Source organism: Varroa destructor, unplaced genomic scaffold (genome assembly GCF_002443255.2).
Source record: "Varroa destructor unplaced genomic scaffold, Vdes_3.0 BEIS01000001.1, whole genome shotgun sequence".
NCBI classification, from domain to species: Eukaryota; Metazoa; Arthropoda; class Arachnida; order Mesostigmata; family Varroidae; genus Varroa; species Varroa destructor.
In genome coordinates, this window is record NW_019211454.1 from 75,069,361 (window position 1) to 75,092,261 (window position 22,901).

The 22,901-nt window shown below is 41.2% G+C and overlaps 1 protein-coding gene across 6 annotated transcripts in view; it reads right to left on the bottom strand.

Annotated features, from left to right (window-relative positions):
- The window catches only part of LOC111243269 (serine/threonine-protein phosphatase 2B catalytic subunit 2-like), a 74,150-nt gene extending 51,991 nt beyond the window's left edge, over positions 1 to 22,159 (bottom strand). The window contains exons 1-2 of one of the 6 annotated variants that reach the window (XM_086978346.1): positions 22,021 to 22,159; positions 14,452 to 14,661 (exon numbers count right to left, since the gene is read on the bottom strand). In XM_086978346.1, the coding sequence (XP_086834472.1) occupies positions 14,452 to 14,515 (64 nt within the window). In that variant the 5' untranslated portion in view covers positions 14,516 to 14,661; positions 22,021 to 22,159. The other 5 variants (XM_022788543.2, XM_022788542.2, XM_022788539.2 and 2 more) reach the window with 5 other exon arrangements.
- Positions 22,160 to 22,901: the final 742 nt, after the last annotated feature.

Sequence of the window (22,901 nt, forward strand, 5' to 3'; positions counted from 1 at the left end):
CCTTTCCTTCTTTTAAACTACTTCTGACTTCTGAAAATAGAAACAAGTTCTACGAGATTCGGCCGTAGATGTGGATGGAATATAAAGAGAATTGGAAATTTTAGCATCTACAGCGTGACGCGGCTTATTTAAGAATTTCTCTTATCTTTGGTTTCTAAGACTATCTGTGAACAAAAACAGATCTTTCAACTAAATTACATACACTTCCTAACAGTCGCACCTATTCGATATAACCATTCCTCATCGCGTTTACAGATTTGGAAACGTAAGTTACAAATGTGTCTATTTTAAAGTATTTTTTTTTAAATCTGAAAATAACTTTAAACAGTAACCGTGTATCAAGCGATATTGGTAGGTCTAAAGTCGCTCAGATGCCTACACACGAACAATTCCAACGTTGTTCAATTTTGGGCCGATAACAGACCAAAGTTCCAAAAATGCAAGAGCTCAGGACAGCAGAAAGTTCAAAAGGTACGCAAAAATGTCAAATATTTAAAAAAGAATAATCGTTCAACCTTATCTGGACGAACCGATTGGCGATATCATCCTCTCTAAAACAGCCATTTCTGTACCACGAAGCTAGATGTATTGAAAACGGCTTCTTGGGTAATTTTGAAGAATTTTAATATAAAGATAACATAAAGAATATTACGGGTTTCTTCATGAAAGTCTTCTGAGAGTTGTTTTGAAACTGCATGAAAACTGGCAATACCGTAAACTGTCGGCTTCGGGCAAACAAGAAAGTTTCCAGTTCCGGTGGGGTTCATCCAACATAAACAGACTGAATAACAGCTGATCTTCGCTCGAATCCCGGAAACGACGTACTGTTGTTTGCCATAACGAGCTTATTGCTTTGTTCTAAAAAGAATTGGCTTTCGTCTGCTGCTAGGAGTTACGGATGAACGTATGCCTGTTACGATAAACAGTGCCCACTAGAGGTTTACCCAATTTGAACGTACCACCTTGTATAATGTACTCGCTTTTTTGTGTGAGCCGATATGTCGCAGTAGTGGAAAACCCATGAGTTATTCCTTTAGAGCCTTAACCATCCTCTCTGCTCTTCAAGTAGAGGCTGGTGCCCCTAATGACCACCAATCCGTATTCGATTAAAGTGTCGCATTGGCTAGCTCGGTATTTTCGTCAACTCCTTTTTATTAATGATGAAGTTACCCTAAAATAGAAGCCATCGTCGGTATATTTCCGTTGTTCCTTTTGACTGAAAATTCTTTTAACTCTGCTTAAAAACAGCCTTTTCTCCAGCGTCTGTAACATTGGACGTAACCTATTCACCATCTTAAAACAAAACCTAAGGCCTGCTCAAACGTTTTCGTGCATGCCTGCTACTTCGATAAACATCATTTATTGCAGTCATTCCTTCATAGTACATATAGGATATATATAATAGGACCACAACACTGACAGCTACGTATGGGATGAATTACATTCACTATTTTTTTCTGCCATTTGGCAAATGATACAAATCTGGATTAGCTCTCGCAGAAAAATAGTGGTGATTTGTTTCTGGCATAAGTCTCAGTAACCTTCTAATGCAGTCTAAAGTAGCGAATAAGCCTACAGAAATTGCAAGCTCAAAGTCATTTTTCTTACTCAGGTAAGAATGCTCATTAGCATACGACGATTTCGGTTTTTGTCGTTATGTGTTGAGAAAAAGCCCCATTTAAGCAACGCCGATGTGCAACAAATCGGGTTAGTTAATAATTTTTTTGTCTTTTAAGCCTTAGCTAGTGCAGCGAAAGAGTACGCAAAGAACTACTAAATACCTGTTGCTGAAAAATAATTTTATACTTACCTAATGTTTCTGTAAAATTCGCGCACTTTTGGCTCCATACAAATAATGCCGAATTAAAAAAGCACTTCCAAGTAACGTTATCGTATTCTAAAGAGTGACGTCGACACAGAAAAGTTCGATACAGATGGCAGAATTGTTTAGTTGAACTCTTGTTGTTTAATCGGTATAAGGTAAATGAGTGAAATTGCCCCTTTCGGATCGCCAATAGAGTTTAATTTTCACAATTTAACCTCAAACTTCCGACTTTTTTGAGTGTTTATTAGCGTTTATTAAGTGACTTCGTATTTTCTATTATATGTCTTCAAGCATAACTATTCTTAAATAAAATTAACACGTTACTCTTCATGAAACAAATGTCGAATCACAATAACTTCGCCGCGGTGTATTCGCCAGATTATCATGATCTACATATTGATGTATACGGGCTTCTTCTAATATAGAGTAATCCATTTTTCGTATCAAATGCAGTCGTGTTAAATGAAGGACTGCAACTTGTGCCTAGAGAGACTTAACCGCTTATGTTTAGGCCAGCGGTAGTTTAAAATGTCGAGACGGGGATCGCGCGATCAATGCCAAAGCAAGCCAAGGGACTTTCTAAATCGTTCGCAGAGACACTAAAGTATTTCGATACATGGGGTATTGTAGCATTGCGCAGAACTTATGTGCACAGTGTGTGTGCATATAATACAACGAATTCTAAGTATTTTATGCGCATTCCGGTAAGTATGACTATATTAATGACTAATAAGTTTACGACAAGCATGTTACCAAAAAAAAAACAATACAATGAGCATAATACTATGCAGTGTTAGCCAATATATGAGAAATTAAGAAACTGCCACCGAATGATTCGTCACATTATCCAGGAAGAATTTCGAACGTAGGGAACATCGGAGATAGATATTCTTCAACACTTGCAACAAGACAATATTCTTCGACACTACCACAGCGCCACTATCCAGACCATCACTGTTCATTGAAGGCTTATTGTGACTTTCAAGTTGACGAAATCGAAATGGAACAGGAAGGGAAAACGCCTGACTTCGGCCGTTAATTATTTACAACATAAGCCATATATATTCGTATGTAAAAAAAAACCATCAGCTTGTGACTAGATTTGTGGCCGATGCTGACCACCACACAGAATGTCCAGGAACAGAATGTCCACGTTCGTTCCATAGAGCGAGCCTTGATTCGAGGGTCGTGACCGTGCGTTACGAAGTGGATTCATCTAATGGTACATAGTTTGAAATTAAGTAGAATATTGTCGGTCGTAGGTCAAGTGTTGCTCCTTAATAGGCCATTTCTTCAAGAAAATTGAAAAATGTTAACATTGCCGTCGTCATAATCAGTTGTGTTTCTGTCTTTTCTGCAGCAGCTACAAAAACAATATCTCAATAAACAAGCAAAATACGAATGATTCTCCTTCTCTTATTGTCGTCAGCGGACGCAATAAATGAACAGTAGAGACTTTAATGATCGACGAGACCGATAAACCAGGTTTTTAATGAAACCCAGTAACATTGGTTAACAGTTAATTATGGATGTTTGCACGAATCTAACACAGCCATACTTTCGCACTTATTTTAGAAATTGCTAATAACATTTCTCACCGGTCAGAAAGTTTACAAGAAGTATTTCTAGCACAAAATACTGTCATTGTGCGACGATTTATAAGCATAAAGACAGTGGTAATTTCCAATGCAATTAGCATTTTCATAGTTACTATTATCTTGTTATATGTACGCCGAATTTGAGCCACAAATAATCAAAACAATGTCTCACCGCAAGTTGGCTCGTGTGTGAGTGTATAAAGATCGTATACGACTTAGTGTTCGCTACGAATTTAATAGTCGGTAGAATCCAGAAGAGTTCGCAAGGTATTCGCTACTGACGCAAAAGCAAACGCTATTTTCTGTGCTTTGATTTATATACAGTTGATCAACTCACTTTTGACGACCCGTTCGGTGGTATTGGTTGAGGTCTGTTTGCTGCTAGAAGCCTGTGCGGTCGAGCAAGAGGGGGTCGATGAGCCCCCGGAGTTGGAGGTGGCGTTACTTGACATGTTTCTTTACGGTGTTATAATGGTATTTTTCAATCTGGCGTCAGCTGTTAATAGAAGGTCACAATAAACTGTCGAGGAATGGATACACTATACTGCTGCTGCTACTGTAACTCTTTATAAGATGGTGACCGTGTAACGGTTGTTTGAAGTAGAACACTCACAGTCCCGGGCGGCTCGACCATCAACTGATACGGCCTTTACTTCACACCGTGGCTAGTTAATTACTTTACTATTTGTTATGACTATTAACAATCTCCACTAATTGGAGTATCCACTGTTTCGACTAGATTTTAGATTCTTCTTCGTTTTCTTGCGTCTGTAATTAGTTGGACACACGTTGGATCGTCGTCGGGTGAACTGAACACAACTGAAGAACGCAGTCACTTTCAATATTATTATTATTAATCTAGATGTAATGATACAATGTTAGTTTCAGATATCTCTTCCTTCTGTTCTGGTCGATGCTTTCGTAGTCGAGATTTGGAGTTAGTTATAATAACTATCATCAATACAGTGTAATTGTTATTTCTTCAATAGCTTTTCAGTTGGGGATTTGTTTCTTCGTTTACACCTTTTCCGTTATATTTTATTATACAACAACAACCTACTAGCGGTGATGGTAGTTCGGTCTTCAAGATCCCTGCTGATTCTGCCTTTACTCTTTTACACAAAGAGACACGCGCGTACACAACACACCCACAGAGCGACGGTAGTTCCACTAACATCAGCAGCATAACAACAATCTCCAGCAACACCAGTCTACTGCTACTTGTTCCTATCGTCCAAAGCAACGAATGACAACGACCAGCGTCGGCGAGCGTGTACGGCTCTATAACAACAACAACAACAACAATAACACGACGACGACGCTCTTTAGACCAGCGTCCAGCTTGCCTGCCTGTCTGTCTAGCGTCTTTCCACCACCGCCGCCGCCGCCGCCGCCGCCGCCGTCAGGCCGCCACTCGGCTGTTGCTGTTCGCTCAGTCACTGGAGACGACAGTACTCGGTGGAGACAGATTCACCGACGGCTGCTAACGGCTGCTTTATTTCTTTCTCAGTTGGCTGCTGTGGCAGCCACTTGCCAACTTCGGGGCTGCTTTTTCGGCTGCTACAGGCGGCACTACCGCTGCCGCCGTCAGCACCAGTACCGTTGCTGAAACTGCCGTCGTCGTCGTCCGTCAGCTGCCTGTTTGTTGCTCGATCGCGCACCAACAACGAGAACCAGCGCCACTAACCACTGCACGACCACGCTATGGGGGCTCGACTAGTCGTCGTCGTTGTCTACTGCAGGCCCATTGCAGGCCGCAAAGACGACGACGCTAGTGATGCCGCAGTTGCTGCTGCTGCCTCCGAGACGGCAGACTCACTTACCCGCTCGCTCACTAGCGCAGCAGTGTGGAGACACTGCTGGATGAAGATTACTGCTGCGGCAACCAGCGCTGTTGGTGTTGACAGCGGCCTCAGCGGTGCTCAGTGGCTCGTCTTTCTTTTTTGTTTACTAGCTTGATAGCTAAGTAACTAGCCAAATGCATGGTGAAAAAGGAAAGGTTACTGTCAGTACGGGCCGTGTATCTTTATCTACCCGCACTTTTGTTCGAGAAGCTCAAGAACGAGACTCTTAGAAGTAGCAGGACACGCACGCCCAAATAGATATACAGGCGCTCACGTACTGTTTTCCCGTGGAGGCCACCCGTCGTTGGCTCTTTTCTTTGCGACTGGAACAAGAGAGACAGGAAAACACTTTCTCTCACAATCGTCTTCTCTTTCTTGAGCTATTTTGCCATTTTTATCTTTCTTTATGGCTGTCTCACGGCAAAGGTCTGTCTCGCTGGTGCCGGCTCTCAGACGTGCCTTCGACTGCTTTCCTGTCTTTGGCACCAACGTTCTCCTGCCGAGGGTGCGCGTCGCTGACTCGTACGCCGACCGCTTTTGGTCAGCGGCCAGCAGCGGCCAGTAATTAGACTGAATTCCTTGACAAACTCTTCGACGATAGCCGAAAGCTGGTGGTCTCTGAGACAAGCACTTGCTAACCGTCAGATTCTGCAATACCTTAAAGCAGTGATGGCGCGGCCGCGCTCAAAACGGTCACAGCTGCCGCCACTGAGGTGTTTCCCGCTGCTAGTAACAATAATGATGAGAACTGTGTATAATTCGTCGGTACAGTTGCTCCTCTACGAACTGCTGCTAACAGTAATATTAGTAGTACCGCTGTCGTTGTTTCTTGTTACAGCCGCTTTCATACAGTCATAGTAGACGCAGGCCACAATTGGCCGGCTGGCATTGATAAACAATCGCGGGATTTGCTGGTTGGTACTGGTTATTGGTTGTAGCTAGATCACTAGTAATTGCGCATACGATCGGTACTATTATAGCGCAATGCAATTCCGCATCTCTATTACGTTGCTGTTGTTGTTGTTGTTGTTGTTGTTGTTGCCCACGGTTGTCGCCCGATTGTGCGGTTACTTCCTTACAGCATCACGCATGCTTTATGTTTACTGGTTGTCATTTTCGTTCTTTTCGCCTGTAATAAGCTTTTTCCTTTATGAATTAGGATTTAGTAGCTGGATCAAGCAGGAAGGGCTCAAAATTTAAGTTGAAGAATCGTCAACATCCTTCTTACAGCTGCGAAGCTATGCGGCGGAACAATAAAGTCGGTGAGGCAACTGATACAACGGGATACGAAGATCGGGATAGAAAGATGACAAGCTTCTTTTCTATTTTTAAAATATATTTGAATCAATACCGCTGGAATTAGTGGCGGTAGTACTTCTTCCTTTGGCCGCTCTGGTGTCTCGCTTCTTGTAGCGCCTCGATCCCCTCAACAGCAGGAACACGACGGCGATTGATGTTCTGCACTTTCCGCCCTGTCCAAAGTGGACCCGCAAGTGCTGGATCGAAATGTCACTATTTTTCTGTGCGTGTTCGTCTTTCTCTTGTTAGTTGCACTACTGCTACTGTTGTTGTTTTGATTGTAATTTGCTACAACACAGAGTGGCTATTATTATAGGTGACCGTCTAAAGCAGTGTGAATATTGAGATACCGCTGAGCGACAAACGAACAAAACGCGCGCGAGCACACAGACATCCAGAATACATTGACAGACAGTCGTCTGACCAATTTAGGTACATATAGGAATTGTAGTAAATGACGAACGGACAGTCTCATAAATCGACACGCGCACTATCGGCGAGAAGGACATTCGAGTAGACACCCCAGCGACGGGGGCGGCAACAGAAGCGACAGCTGAGTTGACGTATACCGCTGTTATTGGGTGTCTAATTTTTCGAAAAAACGGAATTGATCAGTGGACTGATGTGTGATGCGAACAAGCGCAGAGGCCCTTAGCTCTGTCCTCTTCCGAACGTCAGCTGCTAATATTATTGCTAGCTATTGATGTGACAATGTTTCCCTTTTGGAAAATTATTATCATTAGCGGTAATTTTAGAGTTGTTCTTTCTTCCACTGCTGCTGCTACTGTTTCTAGCCTTCTTAGGAGACAACAGGTTAGGTGAGATTTTTGTGGAGATCGTCGGCTAGTTGCTGCATATATTTTCTGTTGCTGATTGTTGTTTCTGTCGTATGGACACTACCTTCCATGCGAACCGTAAGCCGTTTGTCTTTCGTTAGTAGGACTCACCAGTGCGCAGTGTATCGCTGTTCTACCTGTTTGTATTATCGACTATATACGTTGGCATCTCGTTTGATCTGTTCTTTCATTGTCCATATGCTTGCGCGTTTTTTGATGAATTGACTAGTAAAGTATTTCGAAAACTACTGAACACTGGTATTTCTTTGTTACCCTATTTCGGTTGTATCCACGGCACTATATAGAATTGCCCGGTAGCAGAATAAATTGACGAAGTCCAGATGCAGACAGGCCTATCAGATATTCTAGTGTAGGTAATACTAGAAGTGTCTTGTAGAAGGTTTTTCGGTTGAACCACGACGGGGCGAAGAAAAATCACTTATTGTTAATTGTTGTTTCGGCAGAGGCTGTTATTGCTGTGGCGATAGTATTGTTGCTGTTCTTACTGCCTTTTGCCGTAGTATAATTCGGAGTGGAGTTTTCAGCGGGTCTGCCACGGTCAGCGCCGTTATCATTTCAGCTCACTCCCACCGAAAGCGCGATTGGCTCACTAAATTGAGACGCTGCTGCTGGTTATGCCTATCGGCCGACAGGCTGTGTGGTCTAGCTCGTTGTCGCTACCTCCAGCTACTAGAAAATATTTTACCTGTTACCACCATCTTTAGAGCTATAATAACCTGACGCAAACGAATATCGCCGCAGGACACCTGCAGCAGGCCCCAGTTGCTGTTGCTGTTTCGTCTTACCTCTACTGCTAAAGTGGCTAGCGTGATTGAGGTACAATCTACAGAGGGACAGCTCCACGACGTACACGTGAAACGTTGCACGGTACCAGCGGTATTGAAGATAATGCCAGAAGCAATTCTCGCTCTGCTGTTGCTGCTGCAACGGGTTATAGTGAAAACTGCAGCGACGATAGTGGGGATAGTCAGCGCCCTTACCGCTTCGTACCCAGTCGCTCGCTCGTTGTAGTTCGCGGAACACTGTTGTTGTTTTCGTTCCGTACTACTGAGCACAGACGTCCAAAGATAGACGCAGACTTCACCAATAAATACTCGGCAGTACACTCTTAATTCAAATTTCGCGGGCACTAGCGGATTCGCGACTTCGCCAGTAACGGTTACAACAGCAACAGTTTACATAATAGAGTGGAAGGTAATGACGACGTTGGCAGTACTGACAGTCATCTCTTTGTTTTAGCTGATACTTGTGACGATCAACGGATTAGTTGTCCGTACTTGCTCACTGTGGCTAAATATTGTAAAGAGACAGAGGAAATATACTGGCCGTCTAAATTGAATCACCACACCAATTAATATCGTCCCATTATTATTTTTATCATTATCATTGGCTGCGGCCGATAAATAATAGCGGTGTTTGTTTTCGTTGGTGATAAGAACGCTTCTGAATGCACGGTCGTTTATTATAGCTCATAAAGCCGTCGCAAGAAGCTCGTAACGGGAACAACTGCAATCGCCACGATGATATAAATGCTGATTGTCCAGTTGAGGGTTGCTTGTGCTGCAGTGTTTAGCTAGAGGACTGCCGACGGTTGACGACTGCGAACTGCTCCCTAGACAGCTGTAGATTGCCTTGATTCAGCTCAGCTCGTTTTGGTATTGTTGACGGTCCTGACGATGACGATAGCAACAGCTACCGCTGTTTTGCTGCTAATTCGACTTCTGCAGCCGTTGTTGTTCTAAACTGCCAGGGATGTTTGCTGCTACTGCTGCTGCCTATCAGTTCGTTCGTTTGTTCATGGGTCCATCGGTCCGTCCTGCTTACGTTCACTACAACTAACACCAGCTTCAACTGCTGGCAGTGGCCGCAGCGGCGTATAGGCTCTCTATTGTCGTACTAGTGCAAACTGATGACGCGATCAGGTTGTTTTCGGCGATCCTACTCTCGCGCAGAGTAATCTGAGCGCCACCCCTTTACCTTTAAACGACACACAGATCACTGCTGCTGCTGCTATTGATGTTTGGGGGGGTGGCTGGTCTCCGGGGGAGCTAGCACCTTCCGTTGCCGCTACGGCTGTTCCACTAGTCGCAGTGATGACTCCGTCACACTCAGCACAGACACCATAAATGATAGATACATATGTAATAATAATTGTTGTTCTACTCGTAATAGTAGCGGTACACGCAAGTGATTGAAGCCCACAGTCGTCGTCGTCGTCAGTGTTCTTTCCAACCGCTGATGCTGCGCCTGCTCTGACTGCCGTTTCACTGCTGTCTAGCAGCTCCCTCACTCATACTCACAACAGCGCAGTCTCACAGGTCACACAGACGATCTTCCAGTCGCGTGAGTGACGACGACGACGACAATCCGACCGTCTGTTTATCTGTTCGTCTTTGTCTGTGTGTGTCTATGTTCCTGACTGGTCGCTGCCGTTGCAGCATCCAGCCTGGCTCCCTGGCTGCCTGCTTTCAGCCCGGCTAACTGGCTCTTGGCTGCCTTTCTGTCTGTTCGTCTGCCTGCCTGCCTGCTCACTTCCTTTCTCGGTGGCTTGCCTGTTCGGTGCCTAGCCTGGCTCCTGCCTGTTTTCAGCCTACCTGGATCTCTGTGGCTCTCCTATCCGCCTTGTCAGCCACCCGCTCGTTGCTCGCCGTCACTTCTCTCGGCTCAACCAAGTGCAGCGGGACCCAGCGCCGTCTGTTTGCCCGTCCATCCGCCTGTCTGTCTGTCCGACCGCCCTCCCGTCGGTCGGTCTCTTGCTTGCTTGCTTGCTTGGCTCACTGGACGCGCGGTTTCGATCTGTGTTGTGGCTATGACGGTTGTGTGTTCCCGCCGTCGCCGCCGCCGCTGTTGCTGCCACTGCAGCAGCTAAAGTCTTTGCTGCGTCTCTGTCTACTGCCGCGAAATTGTGTCTGTCTATCCGTCTGCACGCTTATTTGCCTGGCTTAGCGTGTGTTTGTGTGTGTGCGGACACTGGCATGTAGAAAGACTGTGGTGAGTTCGTGTGGTGTCACTCCCTCCGGATGTTCCTGTGTTGTGCGAGAGTCCGCTGTTTGTTGTGTATTTGAGTGTGAGCGTGTTGTATGCGTTTATCTGTTTCTCCGCGCCTCTATGATTAGCGTATGTGTGTGTGTGAGTGTGTGTATGGTATTGTTGCTGCTGGGAATATGGGTGACTATATCAGGACACTGTCTGTTGGGTCCTCGGTTGTTCCTCTATATTCATGCGTGTCCGACTATGTCTGTCTCGTAGCTCTTTCCATACGTCTTTATGCGTCCAATGCGCGTTGCCTATACTACATTAAAGAGGACCATTCCTTTCCAAGGGATCAGTCAACCTACAGCTGAGAGTTAGAGTTGACTGTGCCAATAGCCAAGCTCGCGGTGTGTCTTGTATGTTGAATGCTGGATACTTATAAAGAGTATCCGCACGGTGAAGTGTGCACGTCCTTCGAATACCAATGCCTGTGGGAAGTGTATGGCTATGTGTGTGTCTGTGTAAGTTTGCTGCGGGTTTGTAGCGAGAGGACCTGACGGACGCGGTGTGACTATCCAATGCCAGCCGTTGTCGATGGAGGAAAGGAGAAACGTGCGACGCGCCAGTACCACACGACGTACCACAGACGAACAGCGAATGAACCACAACCAACGACAACGACAGCAATAGTGCCATGTATTTTCTGACCGACGTTGCGGTGTGGTGGCGAGAATAAGGAATAGCAGCAGCCATCGGATCAGCCGAGAGCGACGACGTAATGTGTACAGTCACTACCATTGACCAAATCATTAGGGCATCACAGCTGGCGTGTATCAACATACAACGGGACATCCACGCACAAGTCCGCCGTTGCCGCCTGCATACAAAAGTCGCGCGATATGAAGTCGAAAAATATGTTCGCTACTACCGTTATAAGTCTTTTTTAAGAACAACGATGAACGTTATTGAGTATAGCACGAAACTTTGTATAACAAGACGGCCACTGTGTACCTCACATTCAAGTGACTGACCGAATGCTCCTCTACTTTGAAGGGAATGTCCACATACGACATGTGTTGGTTTCAAGTTCAAACAGATTAGAGCACTCCATAGGTGAAGAGCGCAGAAGTAAATATTTAAAGAAGAACAAGCAATTTTAAGTTGGTCACAAGCGAAAAAAAGCACACGAATAATAGAACTTGGCAGACTGCCTGTGCACACCCCTATATATATAGTAAGCAAATATTGCAACACACGATAGTGCTTTGTTTTTAAGTGCAGAATAGACATTAGAAAATACTCCTTCTAATCAAAAGCTAAAAAATAAGTTACAGCCTTGACACAGTAGTTTCTATTCGACTGAAATGGTGACATTTCTTTCGTGGCGCCTCGAAATTTACGATGCATACACGAGAATTTTGCGTTACTACAGTAATTTTATATATTTGTTTGTTTATACCATTTGGTTGTAATGTGCTATCGTTGGTATTATTTAACGCCAATTTGGTTTCGAACGTTGTGCGTTTTATATATATATATATATAGTAATCGCTATAGATGTTGTAAAATTGGCTTTTAGTAAGTCTGGTTAGGTGTAGAACGTTTCTAGGCTTGTGTTTATTTGTAATTTTTTGGCTATTCTGGGATAGTCGTTATTTCGTAATCATTTTCGTTAATGAATTGAAAGGATAAAACTTCATTCCATTATCTAAACATGCGAATGTTATCCCTAGCTGTATTATAATATGCTCGTCATAAGTCTGTATGAACACCTTCAGATCATAGCTATACGGTACGTGGCCGAGTTTCTAGTCTGCAATTGCCCTTGTGAGGACATTTTTGTCCAGTTTGGACCAAAGCGAGTCTCTCCATTATGCAGGTTCCTTCCAGGGTTTCATGGAATCGACTCGAACGTTAACATTTATCAACTTGTAAGTTTGTTAGTGTCAACGTTCGCGCGACTGATAGTTCGAACACGTCCGCACTACCGGTACATAACAGGATTCTTTTTGTTCCCTCCCTCTCGTCCTGTAGCAGAACGCAACAGAGCCAGCCATTTCACCCAGGGTTGGCTGGACTTCTCCTAGAAGAGAACAGCTAACCAGCGGAAGTCCAAATCGCTTCTACAGTGGTCAGAAAGGGGAAAGAAATTAGCCTATGCTTCTGTGTTGAGCATCAGCGTATAATCATCCAGCAGGGTGTCGATACTTTGTGCTCAAACGTTTGTTAGTTAGATTGTCCATTCAGACCTGCTTCCTCCCATTAGTTTTTCTCAGGTTCATGCTAATGACTCCTCGACGATTGTTGATGAGTAGACCAGCGTGTCTGCTCATCGGTTTTTTTCGCTAAATTTGAGCTATAGCAATACACCGCTGCAGGGTTCTTCCGATGCCGCTATCGTTAAATGGTAACGGCAGAAGTGCCGGAACACCTAAAGTTTCGAGGTCACTTGTATTAATCTTCTACGCAATAGACGCTTCTACAACGGAGAACCTTGTTTGTTTGTCAGCAGGGTAAATCCTGCCCATATCTCAACCCCAACAGCCGCAGCGGATTTCAACTTTCGACCTCAAAGCTCTATGGACTATCTGCTTTCCTGTTAATAGTTGCGTACCTCTTACGACTAGTAACTTCTTTCGATTACTGCAAAAGCCTCGTAATCATATCTGTGTCAACAATAACAGCGAAGGGCGCACCAAAATCAAATCCGTTTCGACGTTTTTACTCACCTTTTGGCAGCCATAATTGTACCCGCAAGCTCATACATCGTTGTTGATCAAATAAGGAGCATAGATGGCCGGTGTTTTGTCTTCTTTTTTCATTTGACAGCTTAAAGCCAATTATGTGTAACAGTTAAGCGTTACACATACTTGGCTTTTCCTTAAATTGTTTAACGTTCCTTGAATTATTTGTATTTATGCATTATATATTTAAGTTAATTCCAACATAACGTAGTTATCATTAATGAGTCAAACATACATCTTGAAAAATATCAAGCGCATTAATAAGCTAGCGAAATACTTATTGGGAATCGCAGCTAATACGTCCTTTCTGGGTTGTTCATACTGATATAGTTTGGTATACAAAGTAGTCCATGTAAGCTTGAATTTCTTAATATAAATACTTTCTACTATAAAAAAAGATAATTTTACGAATTTTGTATGATCTGAGAGTTTCATTTCTGTTGGTCGCTGTTTAGTCCATATACTCACCAGTTACAACTATTTTTCAATTCAAGGCCTAAATCACTAACTTTCAAATAGCATAATAGGCGATATTCAAAAAAATCTAACGATGTTACACTTTCGGCTAATAATAGATCAAAGGTCCTAAAAATGCAGGGGGTAAAAGCGGCGAAAAAGTCTAAACCTGTTAAAGTTAAAATTCAAAACTGTTAAAGCTTGTTTAGACATATTCTTATCTCTTAAATTGGCTGTCAGTTTCTGTAGTAAAAGCTACGTGAATCAAAAAGAGCTTTTATAACCATTTTGTTAAATTTTTGAGACTTTCAAACCTAAATCTTATTGAATATCTTCCGGTTTGTCTTATGGAAATCGTACTCGAATTTTTCAGAAATCGCATAAAAACTTGCAATAAATTAGACGGTAAATTTCGGGCAAATAAAAGAAATTGTTGATCTCGTTGGAGATTCGTGACGCCTAAAAAGATTAGATAATAGCTAATTTTTGCCTAAATTGCGAAAGCAATTTACTGATTTCTGCTATAATGAGTTCATTGTTTTACTTCAGAAAGAATTGACTTTTTCCTATTAAGAATAATGAATAAACGTTTGCCTACTGTGTGTTTAGAATAGTGTAAAAATACAGTAAAGATATAATAACGTGATAAACATTCAACTTCGTTTGAACCCAGTACTTTGACCCATATTTTGGGTGTCCTCGGTGCATCTATTCATTTTTTTCTCAACCATTTTAGTGTTTTTATTATTGATATTTAAGCTGTATTTGATAAACAATATTCCCACAGTTCCCCAGATGCTACCAAACATTAGTGTGCAAATATCTAAGTGTGACCTTTAGTTACCTACTACTTACGGCTTTGGCGTAGCTCCTCTTCTGATTTAAGAATCGCAGTATTATCTATTACCACAGCGGCCATCTGGACAATATTTTACGACGGAGAACTGCACTTAGTAACCGTAATACTTAATGCCGTCAACAGCAGATCTTGCTGCGTATGAATTTTCAGGAACCCCGCCGCTTTCAGCGAACAGCTGTGTCCGCCCTGATCACGTCACAGTTAACCTAGGAGCGTTGAGAAAAGGGTTACAAAGGTACATCCCTATGCTACATACATAAATATATAAGTAAGCAATTTATTGTACTCTCGGTACAAATGCAATGCATTTCTGAGCTGTTTCATTTATATATATATAAAATACTAGTTCTGCATGCCGTAACACTCGTTCGCGTCACTTGCGCATAGGTCTCAACACACAGCTTAAGGCGTTCGCGTTTCTAGCTAGTTTATATTCAAAAGTGCGAACTCTATAAATACGCGATGCGATGATAGTTGAATAACGGTCGTTCAGGGTTTGCTATAACAGACTTGACAGATCATCAATCACCAACATTCACCCGAACGCTCCGATGCTTGTTAATTTGCTGAGAATTAACTGCTGAAGCTACATCTTTAGCGTCGTCTAAAATTACTTCGGATTTGATTGGCAATTCAACGTATTCCAACAGGAATCGTTTCTCCTGCATAACAAGGCTTTAGGTTCTCGTAGACGTGTTGCAGTACGCTGCTTCGTGCGGTCGTGCTCTCTGTAAAAGCTCCAATAAACGAGATTTCAATGCATCCCACGTCCCCACGTTTCTAACGACTGACTCGAACTCTTAGTAAGCTGCGTGCTATACGCAAGATAGGGTAGACGTTTATGAAACCAGTCGTAAAGTTCGTCAGCTTTTCCACGCTCCCAGTCCATTGCTCCGGCTTTAAGCAGTTAAAAACTGGTTACTTCGGAAACGCGATTCTTTTTACACCCTGTCAAATATTCCAGCGAAAATGTACCCTTATAGGTTGGCAACCTAGGCTGATTTCGCACATTCATAATTATTTTGACGTTCAGCGACTCAACTTCCATAATTCACTCTACTCTTATAGTGACGAGGTCCTGCTAGCGGCAAGTCAAATACTTGCACGGCATCTTATTACTGTATCATCATCACGATCGGTATGTATAAATCGTATGCGTCGTAAGAACACATATATAAAGCTTAAGATCAATTATCTTAGCAGCTGACATAGCTCTGTAATTCAAATTTCTTAATGGGACTACGAGGAACCGGTGCATCATTTTACGAATGAAAATTAAGATTTAAAAAATATCATTGCAGGTATGACTTACATCAGGTGTGCTGATGTGCTAAATACGGTCTCGATAAAAATTCCAAAATATGAAGTTTGTGAAAAAGGGTTTTGATATTTATTCTCAAAAATTACTAACAGTAATTAGTCACACGGAGTTCTTTTTTTATTTCATTAAGTTTGGATGGACTCTGAATAAAATTGCTAAAAAAGTTGTCGTTCTGGACAGAGATTGAGACCAAAAACTTATGACGCATGACTACTTTTCGATATAACTTCACACAAAATTCGTTAGAATTATGAAAACCAAACATAACAATATTTTCTCTTTATAATGAAACATGAACTTTGTTTATGGAACTTCCTCAACAAACAAAACACAAAGACAAAGATCACTAAGGTACGTTATTATCTGCAGATACCCGGTACCCTTAATATTGAAACTAACCGATGTCGTTTTTTTAATATAAATATTTCACTGACTCCGATGTTTGTTTATGTAGCTTAAACCATGTATCGTTTATTTGAAGCAATTTTGTTTAGCTCTGTTCGCACAAATGACGAATGATGGCTTTTTAAGGCTTATGAGGCTTTTATTATTTTTTAATTAGATATCCATAATGGGTAGCGTTTCTGCTGCACGCTACTTGGTCTACAGCGTTCGTTATTCGAAACAACAGTATGACTTTCGCTGCCTCAAAAACCCCCAAAACCTTCTTCCATGATATAACAGTGACCAATGCACTGCATTATGCAGAAAACCTAACTTTCAATAATTTACCATTTGTTTAATGTACTTCAGTGCCTTAACCTATTTTCGTCGCTGATTCCGTTCCGGTCTTGATCTGCAGGTTCCCCAAATAAAAGGTCTTAAATTTTCAAGCAGTAGTTTCGCCATTGCACATGACGTTGGTTTTCACACTCAGTTGTTTGCGCAATTAGAATGCACAACATGGCTCTTCTAAGTTCATTTACCTACAAATAATAACTTGTTATTTGCGAAACAAATTATCGAAGCAAATTATTCAGACTTGTTGTAACTCAACCTCTTCACGCCTATCACATATATTCAATATATTTAGCTATTTAACCTTTATAAACACTTAAAAGGTTAATAGAAAGAGACCAAAACTAAAGGGCCTTAATATTTAGCTTAGCTTTGCCTTCGATTTCCAGAGACGTAGTTTTTCACAGCTGATCGGTCTCCACTTATATAGCGGTCGACGTGTACTTATTTATGATTTCACATTATAATATTTGGTCCAGTATAACTCGGCTACGTTTATTCGGCGATCGCCAGGTGGCACCTAGTGGATTTAACTTTCACAGTTTGGGCCTCCTTGTAATTTGTCAAGACGCGCGTCGGCGATATTCAGTTCTTTCTGAAGTCAGCTACGGCGACACAACCATTAACCTTCGACATCGTCAGGAGTGTCTTACTTGAATCTGCATGTTTTATAGCCCAAATTCCTCTGTCCCCAAAACAACATGCTAGTAGGGAAATAAGAGTTTTCTGTGCGCTTGGATAATCCTAAAACATTTTGAAAATAATAAGGCCTCGGCTGCCTGCGGAAGCAAGGGTCATGGTCTCTTGGGTTTAAAACGGCAGAGTGTACTTTTGCTGAACGAAAAGCCATTTACTTTCGAAGTTACAGGGTACCAATCACTAGTGCCCACCAACGTCTCGCCGGTTGATACACGGCGAAGTGTGAATTGTAAGGATTCGTGGTTGTCGATTCCTGGTTCAAAACGAATTTTTGTCAGATTGTGCCTACAGAATGCGGAGCTAGCACAACTCACTCGAAGTGTAATTAGGCCGGATTCTTCCAACATATAGTCTCGAACTAACTGAACTAACTCAGTGTAAAAGGTTATCTTGGCCGCAGTGAGAAAATCAGTGAGAGGTATAGATCTCGCCGTTTACCCAACGCAAGCCAAAGGCACATTAAACTTGAGTTCTACTCAGCTCGTTTACCAAGGACCACTTCAAACTCACGAACTCATTAAGCATTTCGTCAGTCTCTCTGTAGCGACAGAAGAATTTTTCCCGTGAGCCGGCCTTCTTCTCAGTTCGCACAGCTGGACTTCAGAGCTTTTCTACCTCTCACATCTACCGATCCTGAAATCTGGTCAAGTCCGGGTCACTCCTTGGAAGTATCTACGTACTCGTCTGATAACTTGCTTTGGTGACCATTTTCGTTCTTTCACAAACCGCTCGTTCTCCTCAGCTTATCACTTAGGCTTCTCTGATCAAACACCACCGAGAACGACACCCAATCAGCCAGCCGTTTCGCAATTTTAATTATATCGCCAACCATTTCACCGCGGCTAGCGAACTACAGTAAATTGCTTTAGCTTTGTTGTTGGCCGCCAGTTTCGAATACCCTACAATTATTCAATCTGCGTTTAATTCAAGTTCAGTGTGTTAATTGATATTATAATATTCAGTTCGTTCCGATATATAAAGATCCCTGAAGCAGTCCGATGGTAACCTTTAGGAAGCCTAACAATTAGGCAAGGTTATATTGTTTACTCCTATGTCTAACAGACTAAGTTGTAGGTCTACAAATAGCATTGCATAATTTAACTTAATGTCAAGATTTGTTTTAATAATTACACAGCCGTTTCCATAGAATAATCGCATCTTATGTTTATCAAAATTTAATCGTTTATCTGCGAAAACCGTACCAAATAGGGTATAATCTGCCTTATTAAGCTCTTTTATATTATTTTGCTGATAATAATGAGCATTGATATCTTGCAATTATCAATGTATAGACAGACCTTGTTGTACATAATTCTGTTTTCCAAGTGGGTGATCAGTTCTTTTGCAAAATGGTTGTTTCTCTTACGGGCGAACGCCAACATTTAAAGCTATTTATGGAAAAAAAACATTGGTTCGTTTTTTCTTTATTAGAGAGGTAACTTTGCCGTAGTCGACAGTTAGTCTTTCAGGGTAGTGTTCTACCTTTTGCATTGATACTTTTGAGTAGAATTTAGTGGTTTTCATTTTCTTACTACTTGGATTACACCCTTTTACTTTGAATCTGCTGTTTCTTAATTAAGTATTACACTTTCTTTCGTAGATATTTGAGCCGATTTGCCGATTGCCGGGTGTCATCTCTAATCGAAATTAAGACTCTGACTTCTCTTTTGCAACCGCTTCTATGCAGCCTTTCACCTTTCAGTGTACTCTTGCATCTGGCTTTCTATAGACTCGAACTTCCAGCTTGCTTTGCTTTTGAAAAATTACCTAAGACGCTCGTGCTTTCTTTTTGTCGTGAAATGCTTTCAATACCTAGACACATCAGTAAATTTTCAGCTAACTTGCGACAGAATTTACAACTGTTATGCGACATTTTGAAACTTTTGGCGGAACTCGCGCTGTAATCATTGTTGGTCGAAAAGCTCTTTGACCATCGCAAACAAATTTTAGTTAATTAGGCATACACTTTAGGCTCTCTACATTTAAGTAAAGCTTATCCTATTTCTGTTGTACTTTACCAGCAGCAGGACGCCACAATTATACTACTTTTTTCCTGTATTTTTCTCAGCGTCTATTTCCTTAACAGTTCTAATATAGACCTCAAAGAGAAAACTGTTTATTTCTAACTTGATTTACATGTAGACAAATTAACCTACACTTATTTGGCAGGCAGATGGCAGACGATCGTAAGAAGAAACGATTTTCAACGTAAAGTAGTGAAGGATGGGAGGCAATTCTTGCAAATTCAAAGATTCTTTTGCGCCTTTCATTTAAATGAACATTTTCTGACACCACAAAAGATTCGTCAATTTAGATATAGGATACTTTACTAATACAAGTATATGGGAACTGTTCGCTTTCTGATCCAAAAGTAAGGTAATATTGTCTTGCTGTCAGATCCTAGGAACATATCTATTTCGCTGCGATGGCACACATAACATTAGCTGGCGAGGGAAAAAATTTTCTGGGTTAACTTCTTGAAAAACTTACGATCATGAATTAACCAGCGGGACAGCTAAAAGGCTAACGCTACAGACTTGAGATCATAAAATGCTTGATTTAGATCTCCCCAGTATATATAAAAATAGATTATATTCTGTATTCGCAGATCTCTCAATTTATTATTGTTATGAATATATTGCTATTAGTGTTATTATCACAAACTGTAAAAACGGAACTGGATATTTTGGGCAGTCTCAAAAATTCTTCAACATTAGCATTTTGAGGTATTACAAATACGAGTCTGTGTTCGAAATAAACATACACAAGTCGATGTAGTAAGATCAACAGGAACGGAAGTTCTCATCCACTTGAAAGGAAGTATTCGAAACTTGACAGTCCACAGTATTTGACATTGCGCTATTTGCTATTAAATAAATAATCTTACTAATCGTCCCTAAACTGAAATAGTGTATCTCTAAGAGGTTTTTTAAGCATGTTCAAGATGAAACTGAAAAGCAGTTCTTCTAACTTGCACCCTGACTAGGTTTTCGAGAGTACGTTTATTGTCTTTTGGAAATAATGGACTAGAAAAAGTGAAGTGTTGGATGTTTCGTGTCTATTAACTAACTAAAAAAGACATTTAAACAAAACGATGCTTTGTCTTTTGCTTCAACTATATACGTGGCTGTAATTGAAATAAACTTCACTATCAATCCATAACTTCCTTATTACAATGGCAAGAAGAAATACTGTGTCTTCCTGTATACGATTAGAAACCCATTAAATATAGCACATCCTAATCTATGAAGATACATTTATGCATTAGGTCATTACAAGCGGATCCGCCGCATTTTGAAATTGATTAACTTTTGAACTATACAATGTTAGCGCACGACAGTTGGCTTGTAAAGACTCCAGCATCCTAGACAATTGAGCGAAAACCAGCTGGGTGTACTCTAGAAGAAATTAGTTTATCGACGAAAAACATGTTTTAGTCGCAAAGATCTACACTAAGTGGTCAAATTTTTATCTCTCGAAGGCTAAAGCGCTACGGAAACCCATTAAATATTGCTGAAGGTATTAGGCTAGGAAGTTTTAAGCAAAAGCACAGCACGTGAATAATGCAAACGTTTTAAGAACGTTGAGTAGAGTGTTGAATATTAGCGAGGAGGACCAGATGTCATTACTCAATGACAAGAACGCATTCCTGCAATAGAAAAAGCTTTTCACAAAAGCAGCGATTGGAGTCTTTAGGTCAAAAACGTTCGAAATTATAGTCCGTATACTAAAAACCCGGAAGCTCAACAAAAAATGCTCCCGTACATTGACGCCAAGCCGGGTGGAAATACCTACGGTGTGTTCGACATTTAGTTCACGAAACATCAACCAACAAAGAACCTATAGACGAGGCACGATTCAATCTCTATCGTCAGCCGAAAAGCAACCCGGCAAGAAAATGGCATTGCCCTGGAAAGAAACCTGGTTCGGCAACAGTGTCAAGTAGATTCGGACGTAAGGTGATGACAGTAGGCATGACAGGGGACCTCAGGGGCAGCTGCTATTATGAGATACTTGCCGAAAATGAAACACTGAAGTACAGCCCGCTATTTTAGGTTTCTCAATAGACTCATAGATCGTTCGCACTGCAATCAAAAGCACGTTACTTGATGACAAGCTCAGACCTCATAGTCATGTCTTAATTCCTTCCTGGATTGATAAAAGGAGATTAGGAATATCCAACATTAGTTTTAATTTGCTTACTCGCACAACTGAAGTCCGTGTGATTATCGGAGTTCCATGGTTTAAAAAGGGCAGCTGGGGGGCAAGCGTTACACCGACTATCGATAGAAAAACTACATATGGGAACGCAAGTTACAGGTATCAAGGTCTTTCAACTTCTTTTACAAAAGTTAACAAAGGCTGAATTAAAGAAGATTATTATAAATAATGGAAATCAATTAATGTGTTTGTAATATCGTAAAGTTTAGATGAATTTAACGCAACAGTAAGTAAAACATTGTCAAATCATTGTTAACACCAACCATACCGACACTTCTTGTATATCTGTTATTAAAAACGGTCAAATTTAGGTAAGTTTAGAACTTTTTTTTCATTTCACCAAGTTCAACAGCAAATACATCCTTCAGAGAACGTAGTTCAACGTTTCAAACAATTTCAATACAGGCAATGAACAGTTAAAGATTTGTCTCTAGGTAAACTTACCTTACGGGTTTGAGTGACCAGTCATTGGCGAACAACAAATAAAGATGTTCTGTTTTAATTGAGAAAATATAGATTAAGCAGAATGAAGCAACCAGCACAATATTGGTCCGCTAATTATGGTAAACAAATACACACTACGTACTTTTTCGATTTAGAACGCACGGCTCAAGGCGAAAATAGTTTTAGCACGTAAATCTTGAGCAGGCGACATATGTGTAACTTAGTGCTACTATGAGTCAGTAAATAAACGCTTAGATATATAAGCATATAGCTATGTAATGGTTAATCTATTATTGCTAGGTGTTAAGTAAGCAGTTATCAGAAATCACGACCTACTTTAGTGGGAAAGGGATTTTGGTGCGTATATTGCAGGATTGTCATCGTTTGTGGTCAACTATGATGTGCTTGTCGACAGAAGTCACATTCACGCGTGGCAATAAGAAGTCTCTGTGTGTACTGCGCCTAATCAATTGGCCATATGCAAGACCGCGAAAGTTTTCTTGAAAACATTTCCACATACACTTTTCCTTTTATAGCCTTCCTTTCACATAGTTTACAAAATTACGAGGATTATGAACCAGTGACAAATTTTGTTTTTAATTATACCTTTGGAAAAATATTATTTTTTGACACAAATTACTCGTTCGATTCTCGTTTAGATTCACTCGCTGTAACAGTGAGTACTAAGGGTTTGCAAATCTCGGGCTGCAAAATATTATCGCTTCAAATATGTCAATATGACTTGCTACTATTATTGAACATTTATGCTATGAACAAAACATGTTTAAAATGGGAAAATCAACTCTCACTGTAGAAAAAAAAAAAAAGCTGTTGAAAAGAGCACGGGGATGATTATTAATTTTTATATAAACGTAAAAGTAAAATCTTAGCTGCGAGCCTTGGCTGTAACCTTATTCGATGAGTCGTAGAGATGTACGATAGAACCCCAACTCTCCCAATTAGGTTGGAAGGTCATCGAAAGGTAACTGGACGGCAGGAGTCTTTTTGGCTTAAATATAATAC